The sequence below is a fragment of the Lepidothrix coronata genome, unplaced genomic scaffold (genome assembly GCF_001604755.1).
Source record: "Lepidothrix coronata isolate B3197 unplaced genomic scaffold, Lepidothrix_coronata-1.0 Scaffold29, whole genome shotgun sequence".
In the NCBI taxonomy this organism is placed as follows: Eukaryota; Metazoa; Chordata; class Aves; order Passeriformes; family Pipridae; genus Lepidothrix; species Lepidothrix coronata.
The window spans coordinates 4,326,326-4,349,914 of record NW_016690209.1 but is presented as its reverse complement, the minus strand read 5'-3'; the positions used below and the strand labels follow the sequence as shown (position 1 = coordinate 4,349,914).

The following is a 23,589-nucleotide window of genomic DNA, read 5'->3' as shown; positions in this document are numbered from 1 at the left end:
TCTCTAAGCTGGGGGAATCTGCTGCTCCTTGCTGAGTAGGAGGCTTTATTCATGGTTGGAGATACAGCTCTGCATAAACAAAGATAAAACACCCGAACTCTTAGCTGTGCATTCCTGACGCAGCTCTAAGTGGGGCACTAAAATTAGAAATTCACATGGAAGAGTCCTCCTAGGAGTCTTCAGCACTCGACATTTTGCCTTGTTCCATGGTTTGCCATCCTACAGCTGATACTGTTCAATCCTGTCCCATCATTCTGAAAGAAAATACATCCATTGCCTTTTCACTGCTTTTATTATCCTCAACTGGTTGTCAGAAAAAGTGATGGAATAACAACCAGCGCTGTCAAACATTTAAATCTCTTTTAAACTCCAGTCATTACAAGACATTATTTCCCAGTATGTTTGGAACATAATGAAAATGTATCACTGATTTTTTAATTTAATCTTCTTTACTTTTTTATTGTTCTGTAGCTCACATTGAGAATAAGATTCTTTTCCTTCAAAATATTGCTCACTTCAGCTGACAGTGTTGGATAGTGGCAGATGTCTAGTACTAAGGGCAATGACACAGAGGCAGGGACAGAGGCATGAACCTTCAGGTATCTTGCCTAACTCTGCCTTGATTTTCCCCATCTGTTAGATGAAAAAAAGAATTTCTTTCTCTTTTCCACTATTTGTACAACCACATCACCTTCAACCCAGACCATGGTTCCACACTGCTACATGCCATACACATGGGTAGTAAGAGGCAAATCACACTGAAGAGGTTCCCAGGCTACAGAAGAGATTTTGAGAGGAAGCAATGAGGAAACGCTACGTTCAAGGTAATTTAACACAGTGGTGGTAGCTGGGAATGACACAGCTCTACAGAGTGCCAGCCCAGATCCCTCCAGATCAAGCTGCCTCTGAGAAGTGTACACAAATAAATTTCATCTTGACCATGATGGGTGGTCAAGCAAGTTTTTTTGCTATTTAAATACATCACAAATATTGGCAACACAGTATTTGCTTTTAAAAAATATTAAAATACTTTCAGACCAGGTACATCTCATTACTTGGTACACCTCCCACAAAGTGCTATTTTGCCAAACAGATATTCTGCTGGAAATTCAGGATAAAACTCAAGAGTTTCAGAAGGTAGGTGTCCAATTCCAGACAAAGCAATCAACATTCAATACATAATTCACAGCAGGGACAAAAAATCCTGAGCTTACGTGTGCTGCTATTTCCAGTATTTCATTTTCACAGTCTCTGCTGGAAGCCCTTTCTCCAGAGCCACAAAGTTTTCTTGTTTTTCAAAAAATGCAAACATTTATTTTATGGGTTGAAATTTGGCTTTTTTTTTTTTTCTTAAGGTCTTGCTGCACTGATCTCTTAAGCAAGGATTTAAGCAGAACAGGTAAAATCTGGGAAAAATACCATTTAAGAGAGGAGCCCCATGACCATAGCATTCATCAGGCCTCTTGTGTGAACACAGGGGTTCACACAATTTAGGACTAGCCCCTGTTCCCATCCACGAAAGTTATGCACCTAATTTCTTGTCTTTTACTAATGCCTCCTTTTACTAATGAAAGACACAGTGGGTTCTCTGCCTCTGAACTTTTCAATGCGTTACTGCAATTTAGAAGGTGTGATATGTACACAGAAACACACTGAAGCTACACAAGAGGAGCTCTGTGCTTTACTCATCACACTAGCACTTCCAAGCTTTACCAAGCAGGAGGAAAATATTAATTAGATTTTTTTTCATAATGCATCTGCAGATCTTCAAACAATACCCAAGGCAAGCTAAATCTCACATGACATTGCAGTCATGGTAATTTTGAGATCATCTTGGTCATCTTCTCCGTTTCAATTCACTGTACCAGAGGGCTGGAACTCGTCACGACGGTGAAGGTCACACAGGTCCTTTCTAAAACTTCAGCTCAAGCTGAACTCTTTGAATACAGTCTCTCCTACACCACCTCACACGACAGAAAACATCCTCAGATGCTGTTGTGTTGAGGCTAAAGATGATGATTTAGCCTTGTAATTTTCCCTGCTTTTAGAGATGTGCAATTTTGAAAGGTAAAGCCTGCATTTTAATCACTTCTGACTGGTTCTGTGATTCAGAGAGACTTTCACTTGCAAGACATGGACTCAGCCTGGCTCTGAGGTTATAGTGATTGAAAGCTACCCACATGTTATTGATGGCCAATATGAAGTAAAGTATCAGTGGCTAAAAAACCTCTGCTGCAGGGGGCTCTCTCAACAACTGCCTCAAGATAGAGAGAAGAACTTTCCAAACACGAAGCCTGAGAGAATCTTTCACTTTGAGGTTTAGAGACATTGAGGTTGACTCTTGCTGGGACACCCAACTTGCAGAAAGATCCTCTCCCACCAACCCTGCTGCTATGTGAAGGAAAGGCCTTTTCTGCTCCATAAAGGATCCATGTTGAGAAAATGCTCAGCAAACTCATCACTTCAGAGGAGAGGGCAACACAGCTCTGCAGTGCAGCAACATCCCACCTCCTCTGCCCAAGGCATGGGAAGCAGTCATCAGCTACCTTTGCTTTCCAACTCAGCTGCCTTGAGTTAGGCAGGACCATCAGGTACAAGGAGGGCACTGCTGACCACAGGTGTCCAAATTCTCTCCCTGGTCATTTTTAGCTCATGGAAGTGTCCTTGTCACCTATCCAGGACACAAAAAACATTTTTAGAGTGACATCCAGATAAGCAATGCAGGAATGGTGTAGAGATGCATACTCATCCATGTCCTCAACAGCAGACCTGCTGGCTAAGGGACATTGTCTGGGGTTGGCACTGGCCCACCCATTTTGAGAAACATTGAGGACTTTCCAGACCTACTGCAGAGGCCACACATCCCTCTGTGTCAGAGGCACCTCCTGGTGCAGTGTGTCTCTTTGCAATCCTGAACTCATACCAAAGATCAATAGAGCTTCCCTCTGTGTGAATTTATGCCAATGGGCAAAGTATGTTAAATAAACTGCTTGTCATTACCCTGCTATCACTCCTACTCCACTGAGAGAGGACTATGTTACCATTTAGCTTATGTTGCTTTAAAACTGTCTTGAAGATAATATAAAAAAGGAACCTAACGATAAAATTTCTCTTATTCCAGAATAGGAATATCCCCAAGGGCAAGGTATTCCTACAAAATTATTATAATGCTTTAACTGCATAAGCACAACGAAAATGTCTTCTCTGAAAACAAGTCGTAACTCTATTTTCCTATCTGCAGCCATTAACCCGATAAATTTGGGAAGGTCAGCTAAGGTGTAATCCAATAAATGTGCTGATGTTCTGAGTAAGTACCTTACAATTTGCAGCCTAATCTATTATCCTACTATAAGACCATCAAATGACTCACCGGTTTTAATACTTAGTACAGATCAAACAAAGGAAAATATCAAAGCTTTACGTTCTAGTTCCACCTTTCAAGGACTTGTTTGAGTACTCTTTAATTACAGCAGATGATACATCCAACTCTGGCATTTTCTTTCTCTAACAGCTCAAGTTAGAAGCTGCTGTAGCTGTACTTTTCACAGGACATCACTATGTTAACCAGTAAGTCCTGAAAAGCCTGATAAACTGAACAAAAGAAATTAGGATTTGATCTCAGAGATGGAATTCAGCTTCTTCTGCCCACCAGATTGCACAGTGTGTAATGCACCTGGGAGATTCAGCATCCTGGGTAAGGAGGGAAAAGTCTGCAGAGCCCCCACCTGAGCTGTGGGCAAAAAGCCATGGGAACGAGCATGTGCCCCAAGCAGCACATGTCATCTTGGAGGCTGATGCCCAAACCTGGCCTATGACTTCAAATCTTCCAGAAACTTAAAGGCACCTGCAGAAGTTTGCATCTGAGTGCTGTGATTTTTTTATTTATCTTTTTTAATGGTAAAGGTGCAAAATAAAAGTGAAAAAAACAACCTATTCACAGAACCCCAGATCCCAAAGGAAGAAGTATCAGGAGGCAGTCGTCAGCAATGTCAGCAAACTGCAAATGCTCAGTAAAGTGGGTACAGAAGTTACTACAAAGATATTGGAGCTGCCCAGGGGCATTGCACAAATCTCTTTCAGTTAACTCTCGCAGTGTTTCGACACTATAAAGCATTTCCCAGTAACAGTGTGCATTTATGTGTGTTTGGCCCACACGAACAAAATGAACGTGGATTATTCAAAACAGTGCCCGAGCAGAACTTGTCTCATTTATCACAACAACAAAAACTCACTGGGAAAAGCACTGAATGGTATCTGGTTTACATTGTTGCTCTTTTTGACTGACTAACCCAAATTAGACTGTTTTTCAAGCACAATTCTGTAATTTTATGCAATAACTGTGCACATGCTGCTAGAATGAAAGAAGAGTTTAATAGGGAGGTCCCTGCAGAAGGGATGGGAAACTCAAGAGTCTCTGTGGCAGATGGACACTTCCAAAAGTGCCCAAATCTGATTTCACTTTGCTTTTGCTCAGTTCACAGACTTAAACATGTGCAATTCTAAAGAGACTCTGATCACTACTTTAGTTCTGCTCCAAAAGTATCAGTTCTCAGCTACTTAAAAGGAATGCAGTAATGAAAAGAACGAAAAAAGCCACAAACCAAAGAGAAGGCTTATACAGGTGTGCACCCATCACTCACCTATTCCTTTGATACTTTTGGCTTTAGGTGTTTTAGTAAGGTTAATACAGCATATATATAGCTGCATACATCCCTACAGACATGTAAGAAATGAGACCAGTCATGAGATTAGGAAGGAACGATGGCACACAACTGGGCACAAACATATCTGGAATGATTTTATAAGATTTTATGAGATCCCAAGAATTGCCCTTTTTTAAAGTGCCACCAGAGTGTCACCACTTCCTCTGATAGAAAGATGACATCTCACCAGAACTTAAATAGCTCCACTCAAGCACTACCTAGGATGAGTGACAAAAATTAGCCGAGCCACTGACACCCCTGCAGTCCTCGTCTAGACACAGAAGAGAAGTGTGAATTCCTGTCTGCCTTGCTGGGCTACAGCCACCCTGACAGCTGAGCTATGGTCCAAGCCACTTCATCGCCACTGATTAGATGACAAAAAACAAAAGAAAACAACTTGAGACGCAAATATCTGGATCCTTCTGGCGGCATGACAGATAAAAGTTAACAAAACGGAAAAATGACAAGAAAATAAAAGCATAAAAGTACTTGTGAACTGAGCAGGTTTTAATTCACAAGCTATTGTTGGTTAAAAGTTGAGGAGAATGAAATGCCAATTTTGAAAGTATTTCTCTAACATCTCCGTGGCAATCTAACAATCGGGATCAGAGGCCCTTCGCTCAGAGGTGTGGCAGCTTTTGAGCCGGTGCCCCTCAGAGCAGCTGTGCCCTTCTCCCCATTGACAGCCACATCTGGATGCTATCAGGAGGAACTGGCATGCCTGCTCACAACAAATACCAAGCAGTTAGCAAATTGACTCCAGAAGTCGATGCTGGCCCCTTTCCCACTCTCTGTTTACGCAACGTGCCACTAACCTGTTGAGTCCGAGGTTTGTATGGAGAGCTGCTCTCCAGGTCGGCCAGGATGCTGGTCAGAGAGTCAATTTCTGCATCTAGACTGGACCGCCTCTCTTCAAGCGTCTTGCCACCAGGATTCACCTTAAAGAAGAAAGAAAAGTTCCAGTTATTCAAACCACTTGGCCTGGTACGTGATTTCTTACTCATAAAGCTGCCACCATGCCCAACAATAACTCTCCAGTTTCAGGGACAAACAGGCTGAAATGCTATAGTTCCCTCCAGAACTAGCAGCAAGCCTCCATCTCACAGGGACTTATGCTGCTTTGGGGCTTTTCTTCATGTATTTCCCACAATGGGAAATGTGAATGAAATACACTGTGTTAAACTGACTTGGAGAATTAGAAATTCGGCAATTCGCTGCTGAGGTGAAGAGGAAGGACACCAAGAATACCCATCTGGGAAAACAGAGCTGGGGACAGGCTTGGAGAACCTGGATCCCAAGAGCATCTCCTCTGCCATGTCCCCATCTCAGGCAAAGCACAAACAGAGAAGAACTGCAAGCCATAGTGGCCAGCCACCACCCACATGCACCTATTCTTATTCTAAATCAATTCTTGGTAACTGTGCCTCTCTGATTCAACACTTCTTCACAAATTTCATCTGAAAAATGAGCCCCTTCAAGGAAGAGTGAAAAGGATCAATCCATTTCTAGGAGATTCAAGGTGAAGGGTGTGATTTGCAATAAGCAGTCAGAAAATAGCATAAATAAGGTCCTTGTAGAAAGGTTACTATGCAGGAAAGCCCAGAGAAAAATGCCAACATGCAGCCAGGACCCTTTCTAATTCAATGCATTTTGCTTTCTCTATGCCCAGCCCCACTTGTACCCAGGCTGGTAGGGACGCTCACTTGGAGGGGAAGAGACATGAATTTTCACCACCACCACCCATCTCAAAAAGTAAAACCAAGGTCTCAGCACCACAGGAGAGCATGTGATCCCCAAGCCACTGTTCAATGGCTGCACTGCAAGCCCTGCTAGAATAAGTATTTTAAAAGAGGACTCATTCACATGCTTTGTTTTTGATCAACTAACCTAGTCCAAAACTTGTGGAAAGGACCTCTGTGCTGTACAGCCCAACCCAAGAGTGGTACATCCTGACAGGGCACAAAGGCAGGTACAGATTAGGAAACTCTCCTTATGTTTTCAGTGCTTTGGAAATTAGGCAGCTCCAACAGGAATGTGAAATTTAAGAAAACCAGTTAAAGATCCCTACAGTGTTGGAAGCAGGTACCAGGAGCCAGCCCCACTGAGCCAGCCCACAATTAGGGTATGCAAAGAAACCAAAGTTCTTGAGTCAAGGGAAACATTACATTGAAAGTCTTTTCTCAACATGAGTTAATTTTTTTCTGTCTTTCCATTTTTTACTTATCTGCAAATCCCCCAGACAGAGTCTCTCCACGTACATGCAAGCACAGAGCTCAGTGAAGAGCTCATTCAGAGTTTGACGACTTCAACAATAAAAATATTAAAGAATTACCTAACAACTCACCTAATATCAACTGCAAAGCTTTTTCAGACCATACCAGCACCTCCCCACAGACAATCCAGCTCTGTTTGCCTTCACTCTCACCAAGTTATTTCAATTTTCCAAGCCAAAAATTTGCGTTTTCCTTTGGCTCACTGGCTGTTCCAGATAGTTTTTATTTAAATTTCATTTCAGGAGTATTCGATCATTACCTGTTTTACAGAACTCCCCAGTAATCAATCTGACACATAAGTGGCAAGTTGGTCAATGAGAGACAGGCTATGCAAAGTAGACAGGCTGTTAGTTGGCCAAACTTATACGTGCTGAGGCATTCATTAGTTCCTAATGATTATTAAATTTTATTGGATTACAATAAATTTGGCTTGACTAACAAGAAAATGGAAGCTCCAATGTGCTTTATGCAAGAATACACCATTTAAAAGGCTGAAAGTCAGGTTAGAAACTACTTAGAAACTCAACTCTTCTTGCCTATTTTTATTATAGAGCCAAAGTCTTTCCATCCAAACTATTGTTCAAAAAAAAAAAAAGAAATATTTTTCACAGGAATTACCCCAGACCCCTACTCCTGGATAACTGTAGGCACCTGGATTTTCATAGCTCCAAAAGTACAATTTCCTTTCCACTTCATGGTTCTTGTTTGGTTTTTCTCCATCCTCCAGTAGTTGGCCTATAACTGCCACAGGCTTCCCAGACAGAAAAACTGTGATTGCTCCACTCCAGCACATTTTTAAGCTAAGCAGCCAAAAGTCAGCCTGGAAAGGAGAGGAGAGATGCAAAGGGCATCCAAGACCCCAGCATGTGAAGTGATAAATCAAGGGAATGGCAGACCCAGGAATAAACCTGGAGTACACACAGGACCTTCTTGGCACCCTGACCCTGGAGAGAAGGGATGGTGGTAGATGAGAAGATCAGCCAACTTCATTTCTGCTTCTTAGCATTTCTGGGCCATATTATTCCCAGGTTCTCATTCCCCAGAACAATTATGCAATAGCTGACTAGCAAACACTGCAGAACAAGTTGTAAGGTTGTAAAAGTTAAATGTCCTTAGGAAACCTAGAAAAATAAAATAAAATAGAATGGAAACATCTCTATTGATTCGGGGCTCTGTAGAAGATTTACTTATTCAATTAAAACATAACCAACATAGATTAAAAGCCCAGTTCTACAAATGCTGGGGCACAACGCAGTACAAAGGTGCCAACGAATAACACTACCGATACGTGTCAGGGCCTAATGGGACAGGAATGGACTTTGAAGACATTTAAGAAATGGTAATCCGTGCAAAGACAGATTCCTGCTTGCTCTCTCTTCCCCATCTCCACAGATCTTGCATCTTCTCTCTCTCCACAGTGCTCCACATTCAGCTGAAGGATTTGGGGAAACAGGAGAAGCATTTGCAACACCAACTTCAGCAAGAGAGGGTTAAGTTATTTCTCTTCCCATGCTCTTCGTCATGACGCTGCTATAAAAGTTTTATGATATTGTTCTGGAACAAAACCCAAGCACCAGGTCCCAAGGCACAACAGGTTCACACAGACACAGCTCTGCTCCGAGGAACCCAGACTGGTTAAGCTCACAACCTCGCAGATACAAACACCGGAACCAGAAAGAACTGCTAATTCTATTTCTGTCTGGATTTATGGCATTGTTGCAGACATGTTGCTTGTGCACCCCCTCTTTCAGCCAGTAGAAGATGGAAAAATGGGTTTAAAAAGAAAAAGGATGCTATCTTTGGCTCAGTCAACGCGAGTTCGACAAAAAGCAAACATAAGCCAACCCAGTCCAACAAATTACTCACACCAGAGACCATCCACTCACGTGAACTTCTGCAACGCCTACACTCCTATCCCCTGGCTCAGTCCCTGCTGTGAGTCAAAAGACAGAAAAACAGCAGAGAGCTTCACTGCTTGGCTTGTTTGTTCGCCTCTGAATTCCTGGTGTGCAGCTCAGAACAGCTGTGATGGTAATCTGCTCCTGAACCCTGTCAACCGACTCTGCTCTGATGAAAATTTGCTTTACTTTTGCTAATCCTTCCACCCAACACCAGTCAGTGCCACAGGTCCCCCCACACCACCCCAAGGGACATTCCTTACAGAACATGCAGTGTGGATGTCAACGCAGGGTCTCAAATTTTGCCTCACTATTCTAAAAGGGTTGTAAGACTATTCACCAAGCTAAAAGACATGAAAAGCACAATGATTTCCCTAGATGTCACCTCTTTCTACAATGCCAGATCACCTATTCTCATCATATTTTGCAGCTTTCAGCAGAGAAACAAGAACACTTCTCATTTATCCAAGCCAGCTCCTTGCAGTGGGCTCAAAGAGAAGAATCTGGTTCCCAGATGTCCTTCCTAGCTCCTGCTCCAAATTCCTTTCCCTACCCAGACCCAGACACCTCTCTTTTATTCTCTGTTTTCCCCTCTCTCTATGCCCTGTTTGCTGCCCTGCAGTGCTGTAGCGCAGGACAGGCATTAGCCCCTGGGACAAGAGATGCAACATGGGATGCCAGCTTGGCCTCTGAGCCTCTACAGTAAATCACGCTGATGCCTGGTGGTGTGGATGTGTCAGAGAAACATGGAGGGTGACTTTGCAGCAGCAACCTCCTGACAAGACATGGACAGTTACAAGTAACTCCAGTGTCCCGGTGCGTATTTTCTACTAAGACAAGGCAATGGCCAAACTCCTGAATACTTTGAGACCATCAGGACTTTGCTCACCACAGTGCAATTTACCAGCATCCATATCTACTACGTCCCCATCCACCTCAGCCCTGCTCAAGTCTCATCTAATGGAGGTTGAGCTGAGCATGTTTCCTGAGCATTGTGACCAGCTCATCCTCTGAGCTGTGTCCCCGGAACACAAGCTGTCATTAGTGGGAAATGTAGTGCTGTTTTATCTGTACAGACACATCCAAGACAGCAGAGCAACAGCTAAACAAGCAACCTTCCTTGTAGCATCAGCCTGCTCCACATGCCGTGCTATCACAAGTCACTGATAACTTCATAACTCACAAGTGAAAGACTAGAGATGAACACCATGAAGGTGTTCATGAAAGGTCACACCTTGACTCAAAACAAAGCTGGGGGCCTGCAGTATCTTATGCTCCTGTTTCTTGGTTTTACTGGAAGCCCGAGGTGCTTGGGAGCTCTCGTTGAGCTGCAACACGTCAACACTGTTTGCACTTACACATCCAAGAATGGGGAAAAGCAGGGAGCAGAAAAGCCTTCTGGATCAAAGGAAGGACTAAACTAGTGAGGGGATCAAGTGGAATTTAGAAAAATCAGAGGTTGTGAGCAGGTGTAACACATATGGACTTTTGCCCTGAAAGACTTCATTGCCCTTTCCTCCAGTAAAAGCCAACGAGCCACAGCTGATAAACTCAGTGACCACTGTCTGCTTCCACCAGGCTGCACCCACCGCAGGCGCCTGTCATGCTCTGCAGGCTGTCTGAATCCTGGGGTAGGCACTGAGGTGGTGGAAAGAGCAAACAGAACAGACTCCAAACAAGGAGTGAGCCTCTCCTCATGCTCCATGGCCTTGGGCACTGGGCTTAGACAGTCACAGACTGAGCAAGAAGACTGGGGCTCTTTAATTTCCTATTTTAGCTGGGGGCAGGTAAGGGAGAGAGAAGTGTTTGATTTTGATGGTATTCACCACACTTACAAGAAGAGATTGGGAGAAATGTTAACTAGGAAGAAGAAAGAAAGTGATTCAGTCTTGATATACTTCAGGATGGAAGTTGTGTTTAATTTTTCCTTTTTTTTCTCTCTTTCTTTGCTCTTTCTTCGACGATTTCACTGCCAGAGGCAAGGTCCTTTTCAGACATACACCCCTGCTACTTCAGCTCTCTCTCATTCTTCTTTCCAAGGTCACAAAAGCCATCTGAAGCCCAAAAAGACATTGCAGTGGCAAAAAGATGCATCCTGAAGGGCATCTATCAGGAAAACGAAGCACCCTGAAGAGTTGCATTGTCTATTCTGCCCTGAGCCTACAGACAAGTGCAAACATTTTCTTCCAAATTCCCTAATGTAAATTAAAACAGTTCCAAAAGGCTGCACCCCCACACATGCACATGGAGACAAGAGCTGACTGCAGCATTCAGGGCAAAGGAGGTCTGAGATGCTTGATTGATGCCTAATCTCCATTCCACGCACCAAGGAGGGGCTGTAAAAGAAGTCGTGCCCTTTAAAAACAGAAAGATTGAGTCTTTTGAAACAAATCTGAAATGATGGAAGATTTCAGCAGATGTGACCGCAGTGATTTCACCAGATGTGATTGTATCAAGGATCTAATAGAAAAGAACTTCCCTGCTGTTCCATCAGGCTAAAGCCAGGCCTGAAATATCCTTTTTAGTCTTTTGATGACATCAAGGATAAAAGCCAAAGGGAAGTCAGGTTTTGATTTATTTTTTCCCTTGCTTTTCTTTTTATCAGGCACAGCATAGTTTTACCTGGTTTGTGTTGCTGGATATTAGCAGGACCAAAGGAAAACACTTCAAAAGTTTAAAGAGGGCTGTTCAAAGGCACCATTTGGTGTCTCAGATGCTGCTGTCATTTAATCTAGCAACATTTCTACAACTCCAGCCACTTCTGAAGATCTCACTGTAAGGAGGCAGGTGGGCCTACCTGGAACAGAGCTCAAGTGGAGTGGGGGTAATCATCCACTACATTTACTGCCTACGTTTACTGTCCCAAAAAGGGCCAATAAATGTGCCAAATATCTTCCCCTGGCAAAGTTCACACCAGCAGCTGTGTCACTGCAAAATGCAGGAGACACAGTAGTGTAAAGGGAGCTGCGCTCCTCAGGTCCAAGCACAGCTCAGTCAGACCTATGGTATGGGTTTGGCATAGCCACAGTCCCACATTCCATTTTTCCACTCATGGAAAACGCAGATAGCACTGGGTGTCCAGACGGAACTAATTTCTGAAGCAACAAGGTACTGTAAAGAACTGCATGGGCTTTCAGTTGGGGCAAATGAACAAGCAGATCATGAAAAGTTATTTGCTAAGCATTGCTAGGAGACACCTTGCAAAACTTTAACAACTGATTTAAGAACTCACTGGTGTAGAAAGCTTATGAGAAGGGCAAATAATAAAAATATTTTAAAAAATACAGAAAAAGCAGATAACAGAAGAAAGCGTGAAATTAGAAGGCATCAGTCTTAAAACAAAGAAAAGGGGGGTAGGTGTTTTGTCACACAACATACCACTAAGCTGTGGATCTACTTCTGCTGCAAGATGCTGTGGTTGCTATGAGTTTACATGGATTTCAAAAGCACCAGGAGCAACACGTGGAAGAAAACTCCACCAAGATACATAATAAATAAAAAATGTTCTGTGTGTCCCCTTCTGCATTTTTCTCTGGCCACCAGTGATCTGATTTGGCTCTACAGACATTCACACAGACCCTCTGCTTGTGTTTTCTATCTGCCCACTGACAACTGCCAGTCACCTCTGCTGGTGGGCACATTCCAGTCTCTGCAGGTAAATAACTGACCATCACCTTAGTGCCAGGGTTTGGACCAACACCTGTAAACCCACTTCTTCCTTCCTTGTAGCAAAAACAACAGAAATCACAGTCAACTGCACACAGCCTCCTGGGACACATAGATGAAAGACAGCAAAGACTCTGTTGCAGTTATGAATCTGTATGACAATAAAGATTTATATTTCCCTAGAGATTAGTGTGACAGGCACTGCTCACATACAATACCTAGGAAACATCCTTGTCCCAAGAAGCTTACTGTCAACTGGATTCCAGCCCTGGGAAGAGAAAGCAGGTAGAGGGGTGGGAGCAAGGTGCTGCAACTGGAGATACAACCAAGCTCCCTTCAGGCTACCAAGATAAAGACATTAATCCACTGGGCCAAGCCAGCTCCTTAAAGGACACTTAATTCTCTCTATTTGCCATCCTAGCCCCAACAAAACGCACCAGAAGACAACAAACCCCTGTCCAAGACATCCAAGCTCCACCTGCAAGTTCACTGCAGGATGGCCAAAATTTCACATGACCAGAAAGCTGCATCTGAGATGCTGCCATGCCAAGCACTGGCTTGTGGGCCAGTGGTGATCTTCATCACTGTTTAATAAGCCATTGCCCTCTGCTTAACTTGAGCAGGGCCCCAATCCGGAAACCAGCAACTCGGCTCTGCTTGGGGGCAGCACGCACAGTGTGAATGCGCAGCAGAGCCCAGGAGTAATTACCCTGCCAGCAGCTCCTAACCCTAACACTGGAGGGAATATTTTGCCACAAACACCCATGGTTTGTCCAGACTTTTCAAGAGGATTTGGCCCTGGAGATTAAGCAGAATAAGAAGAAGCACAAAAAGGATGGAACTGCATCATAGAAGCTTAGCCAACAGGCTCACTGGCCTGGGACACTCTCTGCTGAAGCACTGGGTAGAAGGCCAGCAGCAGACAACTCTGCTGGCTGTGGTGGGACACGGACAACAGACCATGAGGAGATTTGCAACACTTCCTGTCCCATTGCCACCCCCGAGGACAACAGAAGGCAATTATGTGACAGGAGTAAAGAGCTTCTAACCACTGAGTTTTGCCCATGGAAAGAAGTCCTGGAAATGCCAAGGTTAGCTAAATGGGGGTTTTGAAACTGCAGGGCTTCTCTGAGCCTCTACACTGGAAAAGAGAAAAATGGCAAACGCTGTTCAGTCAACTAGAAGATCTTCGTACTGTGGGCCAGCTAGTATGTGGGGAAGAGGCACTGTAATCCTCAGCACATGAAAGCAACAGGATGGATTTGATAAGGAATAGTCAGGGGATGAAGAGAGAGGAGGAGTCTCACGAGTCGACATCTGCCAGAGCAGCAGACCCGACAGTCCTGAGAGTTTACTTAACATGTCTGATCAAAAGCTTTGGGAGTCTTGTCTGTGTTAAGTGCTACCAGATGCAAAATCAGCAGCAAGATGAGAAGTATATTAATAAACTAAGGAGGCACATAAAGTTATTTGAAAACTGAATGGGGAAGATGGGGAGAGAAGGGGGAGAATAAAACCAGTTTATTTTTCCATTAAGGCAATTTAATATTCTCCGGGTGGAGTTACAATCACTCGTCCTTGGGAATTAAATTGAATTAGTGAAACGTTCCTGTTCATCAGTGGAATATACAATATGAAGTGGGATATATTATTTTTTTCTTTATGCTTTCGGCAGGACAGTGCTGCCTCTTTATTCAGAGGGCAAGAACAGCTGGCCATGAAATCCTTTTGACCCAGCATGACTTTCACTGACTTAACTAACTTCACAGCAGCAGGGAATATATCCCTTTTCTTTTAATTAATGCAATTACATTAGGACTCATTATTGACAATTATGGTGACTGTTAAAAGTTTCCCCTTTCTTTGCCCACTCTCCCACCAACTTAAAATCTGCTCCAATATCGTCACAAATTAATGTTTAATTAGCCATCAAGCAGAGCTGATATTCCCTGCAGAGTATTGCTGCTTACAGAAAAACTGAGAAATAGGAGAACATAGCAGATATTTCATCATCTGCCTCCAAGGGGAACCATAACCGAAGAGTAACCAATTACCCCAATACAGTTGCGAAGTTTAATCAATGTAGAAAACAAATAGCTCATTAAGTGTCCAGTGCAATAATGGAAGACCTTCCCACTGAGTCATACAACATGAATGTTACATTTATAGAAGATCCAATGGTGATGTCAATGGTGTTCATCTCCACATCCTGGCCAAGTTGTGATCATCTTTCCTTTTCTGGCATAAGAAAAGAAGTAAGAGGAGGATGCCTCCAACAGCATGGGATGTATCTGACAAGCCATGAATTACACATGCCTATGCACAAGGCAATCTGTCAAACCCAGCCTCCCAACTCTGGATTTACATCCCATGGGGGAAAACCACACCAAACACTGTCTCCTGCCTGGTGCCAAACCATTCAGGAGTAGGGAAAGCACAGAGCTGAAGGTGATTTTACTCCTTTCAACACTTGTGGTGAGCCTGGCGCTGACATATTGTGTCCAGTATGGGAGGCAGCATTGTAAGAACTTGAGAGACGCCCCAGAAAAGCAGAAACAGCTGAAAAGGAGACACGTAGAGAGCTCACTTGGTTTCACCTATGAAGGAGATTGAGTAGCTTGACAGCAATATCTAAACCGCTTCACAGAATGAAAATGCCAGATACCAGGAGACTGTCCAACCTAGCAAACCAGAAAAACATACAGGGGTTGGGAAGTCAAAGCTGGAGAAATTCCATTTAGAAATAACAGAGATATTCATTTATGTGTAATACTGCACATAATTAAATGTTAAAACAAACTTCCAAGATTTCGCCACCTCTTGATGTCTGTGGATCAAGGCTGGATGCCTTTGGTCTCCCTGGGTGACCGGGCAAAGCTTTATGATCTGCGCTTGCAGAAGGGCACAGCTGACAATTTAATGACTCTGCCTGGCCCCCACACCAACAGAGGTGAGAAAGAAACAGCTCTGCCACATCCATAAAGATCTATTGACATCACTTTGTGTTTGCACCACTGTAACTGGGAATTAAATTTACATGAACAAACTCTATCCTACACAAGACTGAATATTGTGACAGTTAAATAAAGAGCTTTTTAAAAGGCACATGTCTCAGGCAATTTTAATCAAAAAGGATAGGTTTTGTTAAAGCTACCAATTTCAGAAAATTAAGGTTGACTAAAACTGTTTTTAAAAACTCCTTTTGGAATTTAATCACATATTGGAAACTCATATGCAGCTGCTTGTGTCACCTGCAAAAAGGCTGTATAAAACACAAGCATATGCTTAATTTTACACGTGTGCTTAAGTTCTATCAACTTTAATGAAGTTTAAGCACACAGCCAAGTTTCTCTGAATTTGAGAAAGCATTCCTGAGCATGGGCTGTGTAGCTACTAGGAAATCACCACTGAGAAAAAAAATAAAATTAAAATTGGCCAGTCAATTTTCACAGCCTGAGTAAGCACCAGGTCCAGAAATTAAACATATAATAACATACTTCTGAGTTTGTTTGCTTGTTTTGTTGTAATAGGAAGGGGTGAGTGCCAAAATGTTTGCAAGGATTCCCAGTGAACCTGGCAAAATGTTAGCAAAATGGATACATAAAACTACATGAAAGTCAATGGCTTGGGTTTGGCTTCTGTGGAAATGAGACATGTTAAAATTCTACTATATGTCTCAAAGCTGAGAAGAGGAAAATCTGGACCCTGCCTCAGCCTACATGTTTTTGGAGTGGTCAATGGCTGCAGTCCATGGGGCAGGCAAGCGTCAGCTGGGCAAACCCCACAGCTCTGATTCACTGAGGAAGGTTCTTGCCTTCAAGAAATTTGCAATCTCATTTTCCAAACCATTAGGCCCACTTCTACATTCCCTTCCAGGATGCCAGATGTGTGTCTGGTATTGGATTTGGATGGCTGATCATGGGGTTTTCTTTCCTTTTTAACAACAATCTCCTCATTTAGACATCTTACATTCTACACATCTCCTAAGTGAGAACCTCAGCTGAAGAAAATGGACCTGAATTACACAGAAAGCTGAACAACAAATAAACTGTGCTGCTCAAAGACGGCTGCAAACCCCTGTTGCGAGAATCCTCAGTGTGCAGATCCCTCCCAGATGAACTCCAAACTTTAATTTGATACTGTCCATATGCAGATAAAAGAATGTAAGCTGCTGTCTTTCAATAAGAATTCATGCATCAGAAAAGGCAGTGCCTCCAGTACACATTAAAAGTCAAACAGGATTTACTTCTGCAAAGAAAGTGTATTCCTTACCTAAGTGTCTTTAAGAGGCTCACCTGATCTCAGAACTGACCCCAGGCTGCTCCCTGATGGCAGCCCTACCACCACCCATGGAACACCTGGTTGTCTGCACAGACCTCAGCAGTGGCATCTTTTGGGAACACACAGAGAGGGGTTCTGCAGGGCAGAACTGGGGGAATTTGCAGAGCCAGACGGGGGAAGGAAGGGAAGAGCGACTCAGGAGCGCGTGGAGTAACAGAGCTGAAGAGGAAGGCTAGACCTGGAATGTGACAAGACATGAGACTGTTTCCATGGCAAAAGAGAGACACGGAGATGAGGAGATGGAGAGGGAAGGAGCTGTAGCTCAGGACTGTTGAATGAAAGGAGTTTTTACAGCACTTCTGTCACTTGCTGACTTCAGAAGTACTTGGAGTTGCTACAGCTTTCCCAAACATTTATATTTTACTTCTCACACCACTACAATCAATACTAAAAAGATCATATGATGTTTTCCAGATGCTTTTTCTTACCTGTTTTTTGTGTGTTAAAGCTAATCAACATCATGCATTTTCATCAGCAAATCCAACTGAAAAATACAGTTGTGGAGAATGGTCCTTCAAAGATTGACCTTAATGGCAGAAGACACTTAAAACCATGCCTGGAACAAATTCCTTCAGTTCTGGCTACATTTCTCACTGATACTTCTACCACCTTGCAGCTTGCTCAGCCTCTGTGCTGCACACTCTTCACAGAGGTAAACTAAACTATCCTTCATGGCAGCTGAAGCTGGTTTTCCCAATGATGGAAACTGAAAAACAGAGACAGGAACCTGCATTTCAGCCACTTCCATTCTTGGAATTTAGATGCTCTCATAACTTCTCCATATCCACATCTCATTACTGCCACATAGAATTTCCATCAAAAATAGGATGAAGTTTGCCTTACTCTTTGAAAAACTCCAGGGCTGTAACCCCAAATTTAGCAACAACTGGATTCTTCAATCAGTATGGCTCTATTTCCTTTTCTCTTGTTTGACCAAAGATCTTTTCTATACTGTACAAGATCATAGTACTTTACCAAAACCAAGGTGGAAATCAGACTGTCTGCTCTGTCACGTTCCAGACTACCACCATGCCCAAGCTGCATGGAAAGACTTCGACTTTCTAAACCACATCTTCCAACCCCAATGAGCTTCACAGAAAAGGCTGTCATAGAAAAGACATAATTTGTCTCTGCAATTTTTAGTATTCCTTTTTGCTACTGACAGTCTGTTTGTTTTAGCCTTGCTTATTGCTGCATTACAGTTCCCTAATGTAACACAGGCTCCCCAAGATTTGAGACAGTAGCAACCCAAGAGATTTTTCCTAGAACCTACTAATCCAACAGAAGATTTGAATAGCACTCAGAAATGAGAAGAATGGAAATTTCTTTTGCATCGGTCATGTTATCTCACTCTCTTCCATCACACAGCTCATCTGCTTTGATGGGAGAATTCCCACATCTTCATTATCTTTTTATTTTCCCTTTGCTTAAATAATTTTACCTTGGATACAATGATGTATTTGCTGGCTTTTTGTCTGTCACTGGCTGATACTACCTCTGAAACGATAAAACTGCCTGCTTCTTTTGCATGCTCTCCATGCCTCCCCTATTACTTTCTACATTCATGTCTCTATTATCCACGGGCGGGTAATCCAGGTTACAGATTACCTCTCTGCAGGTTCCAGCTGTGGCTGACTCCAGCACTGGCAGTGTGACAGTGGCCCACAAAGATGTGCCCACAGGATCAAGGAGATGCCCACCAGAGCTTTTAACATCAGGCACAGCAACAGGGGACCACAGCCTTCTGTTCAGACCCAAGACAGCACATGTGCTATGTCTTAACCTGGGAGGGATTTACTTTGATCATCTCTGATCATTATAATCAGCAACATTTCTGACCTTTCTGTTTCCTCTCATGGTTTTTTAGAAGGTCCTATACCCTTATTTACACGTGATCTGTATTAGGCTTTTGCTTTCTTCTGTTCCCTCACTTCATCATGCCGTATGCCTGATTATGAAAAGCTGCTCTGTTCCATCTCTGAAAGCATCTCCCAGCCCTCTTCCCAAAGAAAGCACAAGTGTGCCCAGTGCAGGTCCCAGCACATCCTGTGTGCTGGATTACTATACTAAACAGTAACAAATACATTAAATAACACAGTAATAAGCATGATGAAAATAATGAGCACAGTTAACTGTTTGGATCCTTGCTTACTTTGTAGTCCTTGCTGAGAGGTTCAGCTGTTAAAGGCTGTCTCGCATTATAACATTGCCAAGATATTAATAGCCAGACAGGGAGATGAATGGCACGCTTACGCCATACAATTAAAACTTTTCCAGTTTATCCTTTCAGTAAAAATTGTGGTTTATAATAAGCATCTTTGTCTATCCTGAAGAGAGCAAGGACTGGAAAGTTACATAGATGGGAACAGAGGTTCATTAAAGATTTAAAATAGAATGTGGTTTGGCATTGTAAAACAAACATGCGTATAAGATGGGTTGCATCAAGAGCCGCCTGAAAGAAGTGCTCAGTACTCCTTCTCTCTTGTGATCCTGGATATATTGGTCATGCTACCCACAAAAAAGGGCAAAAAAGTAACATAAAAAATGTGCATGCTTGTTCCCAGTAATGTGGAGGTCTGCTCTATACCCTCACTCATGATGCACTTCTTGTACATATAGGGTAGATAAATATACACGTGAGAAAAACATGCATTTTATCTCTCATGCATCCTGATATTCATCAACACATACAGATGTTACAGTACTGATTTTTCTCACCTTAGAGTGTAGAAACCCCTATTATAGAGCAAACACATATTGACATATAGAGACCCAGTGAGCATTTAAACATACAGAGAGCATACATGTTATTTGTTTAAGTCTAATTTACAGCACAGCACATTCCAGTTTCTCAAACACATGAGGAAGGCAGAAGGACGGAGACAGATGAAAAGCATTCCTGCAAAGCCAAAGTTTGAGTAAGAGGGTTACCATTACCAGGTAATCTATTTATACTGTTGGACACAGCTTCAACTTAGATAAAAGGCAGACACTTATCACATGGATTTTAATAAATCAGGTTAGGAGTCCCAGAAATCCACAAAAGCTGGATCTCAAATGGCAAGCAATAGACACAGACTGTGGCTTTATTTACAGAGTTGCTGGGAGCTACTGCTGCCTGCCCAGAGTCAGGCAGTCCGGTCAGCAGCGACAGCTGCCCTGTGTTACCCGTGTTCCTCGCCAGCAAGCACCTACATCCAGGCCAATAATTCTGATGATTAACCAAATCTAGCACTAGAGGGAGGCTGAACACATGTTCTGCTCTCTTTGGCCTTTTCAGCTTCTCCAAATATTAAAAGGCAGGTGATTTAAGCAAGCCTAGCACCCACGGGCAGAACCCAGCCTCCAAACAGGAGATGTTCTATTTAAGGCAGCACCCCCCCACTGGCAAAATTCATGCTCCTTCCTCCCCAGCTATTTGTCAACATGTGTACCCAAAATGAAGAAATAAATCTTAAAAAAATAATAATTAAAAAAAAAAATTCCTCTGTTCCGGCTGTTTCTTCAGCCGGTGAGTCACAGCCCACAGAGGCAGCGCCACCGCCGCTCGCGGGGAGCGGAGTCGGGCAGCGAAACACCTGGCAGCCTCCTCCATAACAAGGATGAGGCTCTCGCTTCCCGCATCTATCAACACATTCCCACCTTCTCCCAGGCGCGAGCACAGGTCTCCTCTGAACAGCCTCGCGAAGGAAGGCGCACACGCCTTCAGACGGCGTTTCAGATTTTCTCTTTCCAAAATTCCTTGGCATCAGGAATCTGAGCCCTTCGGCTGATTTTCTGCATATCACACAACAGGATGATGGGATCAGTGAGTTCAGTAGGTCTGAACGTGGGAATAGTTCCCTAACCGTGTAGCTGCAGCCCTGCAGCCCCTCCAAGCATAGGTGGTTATAACACGAACTGGAATATTAAACTATTTTATATTGCACTTCATGCAACTGCTCAAAGTCTGATTATTTCTACATTTTAACCCCCAACCTAAAAACATTTCTTCACATCCCTTTTGATATAGCCCAAATTCTTCCTTCGTTCAGCCACTGATGGGGCTTACTCATTAATTTGCAGTTCTTACAGTAGTGAGGCAGCGGGATGTAGCAGACAGAATTGCTCTGGGATGCAGGAGATCTTGGTCCTATTTTTAGTCTGCTACTGGTCAGCTTGGTGACCTAGGTAAAGTACTTTCCCTGCTCCACCTTCCTTATCAGGAAGAGACTGGTATTTCTTTTGTAAAGTGTTTTGTGGCCTGTCAATAAAAAAATACACTGATAACAGCCAGGGGTTGCTGGGAAAGAGGCAATCTCCTCGCTGAACACAATGCTCTCCATCCCATGTTGCAGCAGCATCTCAGATCCCAAATGAAAATCAGACCCATTAGTGGAAGCAGGTAATTAGTAGCAATTTTTAAATGGATGTTTTCCCAAGGTGGCCCTTGGCAAGTTGGCAACTGAGGGTCATATCTGCTCTGTGCCACTCAGGTCCTGCCCCAACATGAAATGTTGTGCTCTGAACCTCTCCTTTAAGGAGAACTGGTCATTTCAATCAAAGCCAGTGAAGACCTGAAGCCCCTGCAGCACCCATGACCCCCGAGACAGCCTTCATGAGGATGGGGCACAGGGCACAGACTGGTTTCCCACCCCACTGCACACAGTCCTCATCCCTAAGTAACCCTGTCTGGCAAGGAAGAAAGAATTGCCAGTGCCATGAGCAAGACTCCTCTCTGTGAGCAAACAGGGCACTCGAGAGGTGGCTCATGCAAGTTTTTCACTTTTTCTTTCCCTGGTTTGGGCAGAATGCCTGTTTTGAAACTAGAAGGCAAAAACATAATAAAAATCTGCCTCCCTCCCTCCCAGATCTATCTATTTCCCTTCGACAAACAGTGATTTCATTTTTCTTCCCGTCCAGAATTTTTTTTCTTTCTCTTTTAAACTGAGCCCAGGCCAACGTGGCAAAAGGCTCTTTGCTCATGTCCTTATTTGTCAAACACACCATCGCCGCGCCCTCACCACCATTCTGGGAACAAGTCCTTGCCTTCACCGGCTGACTGCAGCTGAAGGGGAACTTCCCAACACAACTCTTCCCCAGCCCAAGCACACACTGTTTAAAATAAATATTTCCTTTTCTTTCTACTTTTTTTTTCAAAAAGAATTCCAACTAATAAGAAAAGAGTTCAAATTTCTTTCCCCTTTCTTCCCCAGCACTGCTGTGAATCTGAATATGAAGGATCTAGATGGAAAAACAGAAATTACAAGAAAATGCCAGATCTATCACAAAGGTATTTCATGACCCAGCCCTCCTCTGATTTCCATCAGAGCATAAGTGAGATACTAAAGTACCTTTTTGGATCTGATCCTAAGTGGCCAGTTCCACTGCCCAAATAGAGATCCAGAGATAAACAAGGCTATGAAAACCGGGCATTATTATTTTAACTGCTGCTCTTAAGCTACAACTTAAACTGCAATAATCTGTGCAGCTTTTAGCCGTCTGCTAACAGTAACACACGAAATGATAATAAACTAAACACATATTCTGCTGTCCTCATCAACTTAACACTTAGTATAAAAAGCTTTACCCTTATTTCATAAGCTGTCATCAGCACTGTGCCATTCAGAGAGAAACTTCTGAGGTAAAATGGCTGATTTGCTGGAACAGATAAATTTCAAACTCTGGAGTAGATCTGGAGGGCTCTCACCGGGTCCACAGGGGCCAAACTGCCCCAGACAGCAGCTTCAGGCCTGGTCAATGCTCAGGAAGAGGGTCTGCTGCTCCAGCACTTACATTCAGCAATGGGGAAACTGAGGCACGGAAATGAAATGGTCTGGCATTGGAGAGCAAAATCAGCCTGTTGGAGCCCAACACACAACACATGCTCATGAGATCCCTGATTTCAGGCAACCATTTCCTGAGAGCTAAGAAAGGATTCACAGCAGAAGGAACACAGTCACCACTCGTTCTGCTCCTTTAGCACAAGAATGTCTGTCCAGAGTTGTGAAAATTACTGTGTTCACAAAGGCACTGAACAGCTTTCTCTATCACCAGCTGCCCTTTTCCTCCTCTCTTGGGCTTTACATCTTGCTTCAGCGCAGCTTTAGCTGTTCTTGAAAGATAAGGAGCTGATCTTGCAACACAAAACCCTGCTGGCTCCTGACTTTAGCCCTGACTTTTGTCCGCTCCTGATCTACAGAGGATGGAAGGGAAAAGAAAGGGGAATAGGTGACAAGAGAGCACAGATTAAAGGCAGGGAGCCATGTTTGCTGCATAAGAATACACCTGGGGTGGTGACAGGCAGGAGTACTCAGGTACAGCTCATAGGCTCACCTTCCTCCTAACAGGATACCATGCAAAGGAATCTTGCTCTAACCACGCTCCTGCCAAAACCCAACACAGAACGCAGCTCCAGCCTCAGTTTCCCAAAGCCAGAGAGAGAGATGTGACAAATAGCAATTCCATGAGCTCAGCAGGAAGAGCCGTCCTGTCGGGTGGTTCTACCAAGGGGCACGTGCCTGTGACAGCCCCGAGCGGCTCAGACACACTTTTGGACCTATGGCAGAAGGGAGGCATGTGGAGCTGAAGACACGAGCTCCTCCTTGGGCAACGTGGCAAGAGGGAAGCCTGACCCTGAGGAATCACGTGAGGCATCTCGACCCCTTTCCACTACTCAGGCTCCTGTGCAGGCAGCCATGCAGGCAGTGCCCTGCCTTCGCCAGAAGC

The 23,589-nt window shown here is 43.6% G+C and overlaps 1 protein-coding gene across 8 annotated transcripts in view; it reads right to left on the bottom strand.

The window, feature by feature from the left end:
- LPP (LIM domain containing preferred translocation partner in lipoma) overlaps nt 1-23,589 on the bottom strand; it is a 319,465-nt gene that overhangs the window by 145,561 nt on the left and 150,315 nt on the right. For all 8 annotated transcript variants that reach the window (XM_017810600.1, XM_017810598.1, XM_017810605.1 and 5 more), the window contains one exon: nt 5,519-5,641. In XM_017810600.1, the coding sequence (XP_017666089.1) occupies nt 5,519-5,641 (123 nt within the window). The remainder of the gene's footprint in view (nt 1-5,518; nt 5,642-23,589) is intronic.